Source organism: Anoplophora glabripennis, unplaced genomic scaffold (genome assembly GCF_000390285.2).
Source record: "Anoplophora glabripennis isolate ALB-LARVAE unplaced genomic scaffold, Agla_2.0 scaffold2021, whole genome shotgun sequence".
In the NCBI taxonomy this organism is placed as follows: Eukaryota; Metazoa; Arthropoda; class Insecta; order Coleoptera; family Cerambycidae; genus Anoplophora; species Anoplophora glabripennis.
The window spans coordinates 1-3677 of record NW_019418109.1 but is presented as its reverse complement, the minus strand read 5'-3'; the positions used below and the strand labels follow the sequence as shown (position 1 = coordinate 3677).

Here is a 3677-nt window from a genome sequence, read left to right as displayed (position 1 = left end):
GATACACGGCATGACATAGTGCCGTGGTTGGAGGGTTCGGCCGAGATCGCGCGGATACTTTCGGCGGCAGCTATAAAGACGTGAAAACCTAGTATGGCTTAGCTGGCCGTTAGTAGTCGCACGATTCGGCTCGAATTTGGATATGACAACCACCTAGCGATACTCTAGTGTGGTTGGAGGGTTCGGCCGAGATCGAATGAGCGGAACGGCTGAAGACGCGGAAAACGTGAAATTCGCGTTTCCCCGTATAACGGCGTTTTGGCTCATCCGATTCGGACGAAAATTTAAGATAATGCTAGCTACTTGAGGAATGCTGCATTAAATTTTGACTCCGATCGCTCAATAACTTTTCGAGTTATTGGCGATAGCGGCCTTGACCATTTCGAAAGAGTGGTGAAATTTCTGATGACTTTCCAAATTTCGCCTTGAAGCGTCCCGGGGTTCGACTGCAGGTTGCGAGAGTAGCGGCAGTGGATACTGCACACCGGGATGGCAGACCCAGGCGAGATCGGTCGCGATGCGGGTGACATTGGAAACATCGGTGAAATTGGTCTTGGCGCTATCGCCGGGAGGATCGATGTCTGAAGACTCTCATAGAGGCTTTTTCATTTTGCGCGTCCGACGGCGATTGAATTTGCAACCGTGGCGGGTTTTTGGTTTGGATTGGAAAGGTAGGTGAATATGATCCTTTCCAATTCAGCGGTCTCCGGCATATCCGTAGGTACAAGATTATGGCTTCTATGAATATACGGGGTGTTCTGAAATTCTGAAGCTCACTCGAAGGGTGGAATACGACACGGCGGTTATTTAATGAATAGCGGTCGGACCGCGGACTGGACGTCGAGTCCGCCGCAGCCTGCTTTTCAAAAAGGCCCCTGGCAGGAAATCAAGGAGCGCAATATTGGATTTTTTTTGCGTCCCGTGACAGTGGCTCAAATTACAAAAAAGTTGCACAATTATGGGGCGACTGTTTTGGTGAAAACAGATCCAAGATATCTTCGATAGTTTCTTTGATATCTCGAAAAAAGTGAAAATACCGATTTTCTATTTTCCATTATAACTTATTTGTTTTTTAAGATAGCTTCACGAAATTTTGTATCTAGGCATTATCCAACATGTCGATTTCAATGGTCACATTTTTTCTATCTTTCTATCTTTCATTGTTTCAAAGTCGCGATAGTCAACTTTTTTTTTCTTACGGACGCCATATTGGTTCTCATGAATGGATAAAGAAAAAAATACGAATTCAACGATGTATCACACTTTACAAAAATACCCTGTCTGCCTGCAGCAATTTGAATTTCTTTTAAATTTTTCTGAAATAGTAGGCTGATGTCCGATTTGTCAAATAATTTATTACTTTGTTATGACAGTTAGATGAAACTGCCATTTGAGTTTTGTGTGCCACCTGTGTCCTGTATAATAATAAGTAACTTATTTATTAAATTAAAAATGAGGTTTTTATTGTCTGAAAAAAAAAAAGTACGATACATACATACGTGCAAATAGGAACGCCAGAACGGCATCGGAACAATATTTGCAACAATATCCAGAACTAATGCAGCCAAATTGTACCTAATGAAGTGAATGTGCATGCTCAAGTTTATATTAACCCAGAAACGTCCACAACTGCGATCGCTAAGGAGTGCGGTTTGTCACAAAGGGGAGTTTCTAAAATTTTAAGAAAGCATAAGTTTCATGATTACAAATTTACAATATTACAAGGACTATGACCGGACGATCATCAAAGGAGAATGAACTTTTGTAACTCATTTTCTGCAAAATTAATAGAAGATCCTCAATTCCCAACAAAAGTGTTGTGGTCTGATCAATTAACGTTTACCAACAATGGTTTATTTAACAGAAAAAATCGCCATCATTGGGCAAATACTAATCCGCATTTAAAACGTGAGTCTAGACATCAAATTAGATTTAGTGTTAATGTTGGTGTGGTTTACTGAATGACCGGATAATTGGGCCCTACTTCATAGATGGTACATTAAATGGGCCTAAGTACTTGGACCTTCTACAAAATTATGTAGAGAAATTTCTCCAAACATTGTCAGTTATGTGTTATGTGGAATGCTGGTATCAGCATGATAGTGCTCCACCATATAGTATCTTGCAAGTGAAACAATTCTTAAATAACAGATTCGGTGAACAGTGGATTGGGAGACGGACCCATTAATTGGCCGGCCAGAACTCCGGACATGAATCCTATGGATTATTTCTTTTGGGGTGCCCTAAATGATAATGTTTATCGAACCACCATAAATACGGTAGATGAGCTTCGCAACAGAATTACTCAAGGAATTATGTCCATAACTACCGAGCAAATTCGAGCGGCTACCCTGTGCATTTCTGAAAGAGTGAGGTTTTGTATTAATAATGAAGGAAATCGTTTTGAACATATTTTACACTGAATTTTTTTAATTTGTTTTTGTTTTGAGTTTAATTAGCTTTGTATATGAAAAGGTTTCTTTTATTTACTTCATATTTTATTTATTGTTTGATACAGAACAACATCGTAACAGTAATAATATTTTACATTTCATGTTTTATATTAAAGAAAATGACAATTCGGACATCAGCCTACTATTTCAGAAAAATTAAAACGATATTCAAATTGCTGCAGGCAGACAGGATATTTTTGTAAAGTGTGATACATCGTGGAATTCGTATTATTTTTCTTTATCCACCCATGAGAACGAATATGGCGCCCATAAGAAAAAAAAGTTGACTACAGCTGAAACAATGGAAGATAGAAAAAATCTGAACTCACCATTGAAATCGCCATGTTGGATAATGCGTAGATACAAAATTTTGTGACGCTGTCTTAAAAAACAAATGAGTTATAACGAAAAATAGAAAATCGATATTTTCACTTTTTTCGAGATATCAGAAACTATCGAAGATATCTTGAATCTGTTTTCACCAAAACACTCGCCCCATAATTGTGCAACTTTTTTGTAATTTGTGCTACCTGTATGACTAACGGTTTCCGATTTCCCTGTAGTCTCCCTTTAAATAGTTCTAACCCTGTATATTACTGTTCACTGTCGATGCTAATTTTAGATTTAAGACCATATTCAATCAGTATTGCTTTTACCAAGTTAGCACTTAATTTTTAATAATGTAATTTTTTTTTAAATTTTAATATTTCGACAATAACAATTTTAACCAAAAAATGTTGACTTGTTTCTGTTCATTTGTGTGGTCACAGTTTGTTTTATTAATTAATATCAGTATTTTTTAAAGTGGATGTTTATAAGTTTATTATTGTTATGTTTTCTCAACATGCCATCTTCATTGTGAACCTCGCATTTCGTAAGTTACTTTCTTTTTGTAATTATAATGTATTAATTAATAAAAATGTTTGTAAAAATTGTAGAACTCTTGAAGAGAATGATTTTCTCGAAAGCTTGAGCAGAAATAAAGAGTTTTCAACCTTTATTGTTTTCCTCAAGACTATATTACCCAACCAGAAATTTTGTTTCTTAACTAGCTAGTCGCTAATACTTAACTATATATATATATATATATATACAGGGTAGCCCATCGAAAACGTACCGCAAGGCATTGCAGGGTAGTAAAGAACTTTTCGGCAAAATCCAAAAACAGGTCAAATTTGTTTCTGAGGGGGACAACTTTTGGCTCAAAATGCATACCAAAATCTT

At 36.9% G+C, this 3677-nt stretch overlaps 1 protein-coding gene across 1 annotated transcript in view; it reads right to left on the bottom strand.

Annotated features, from left to right (window-relative positions):
* The window catches only part of LOC111692579 (wiskott-Aldrich syndrome protein family member 1-like), a 6869-nt gene extending 4072 nt beyond the window's left edge, over window positions 1-2797 (bottom strand). The window contains exon 1 of the mRNA XM_023456639.1: window positions 2783-2797. Coding sequence (XP_023312407.1) covers window positions 2783-2797 — 15 coding nt within the window. The remainder of the gene's footprint in view (window positions 1-2782) is intronic.
* Window positions 2798-3677: the final 880 nt, after the last annotated feature.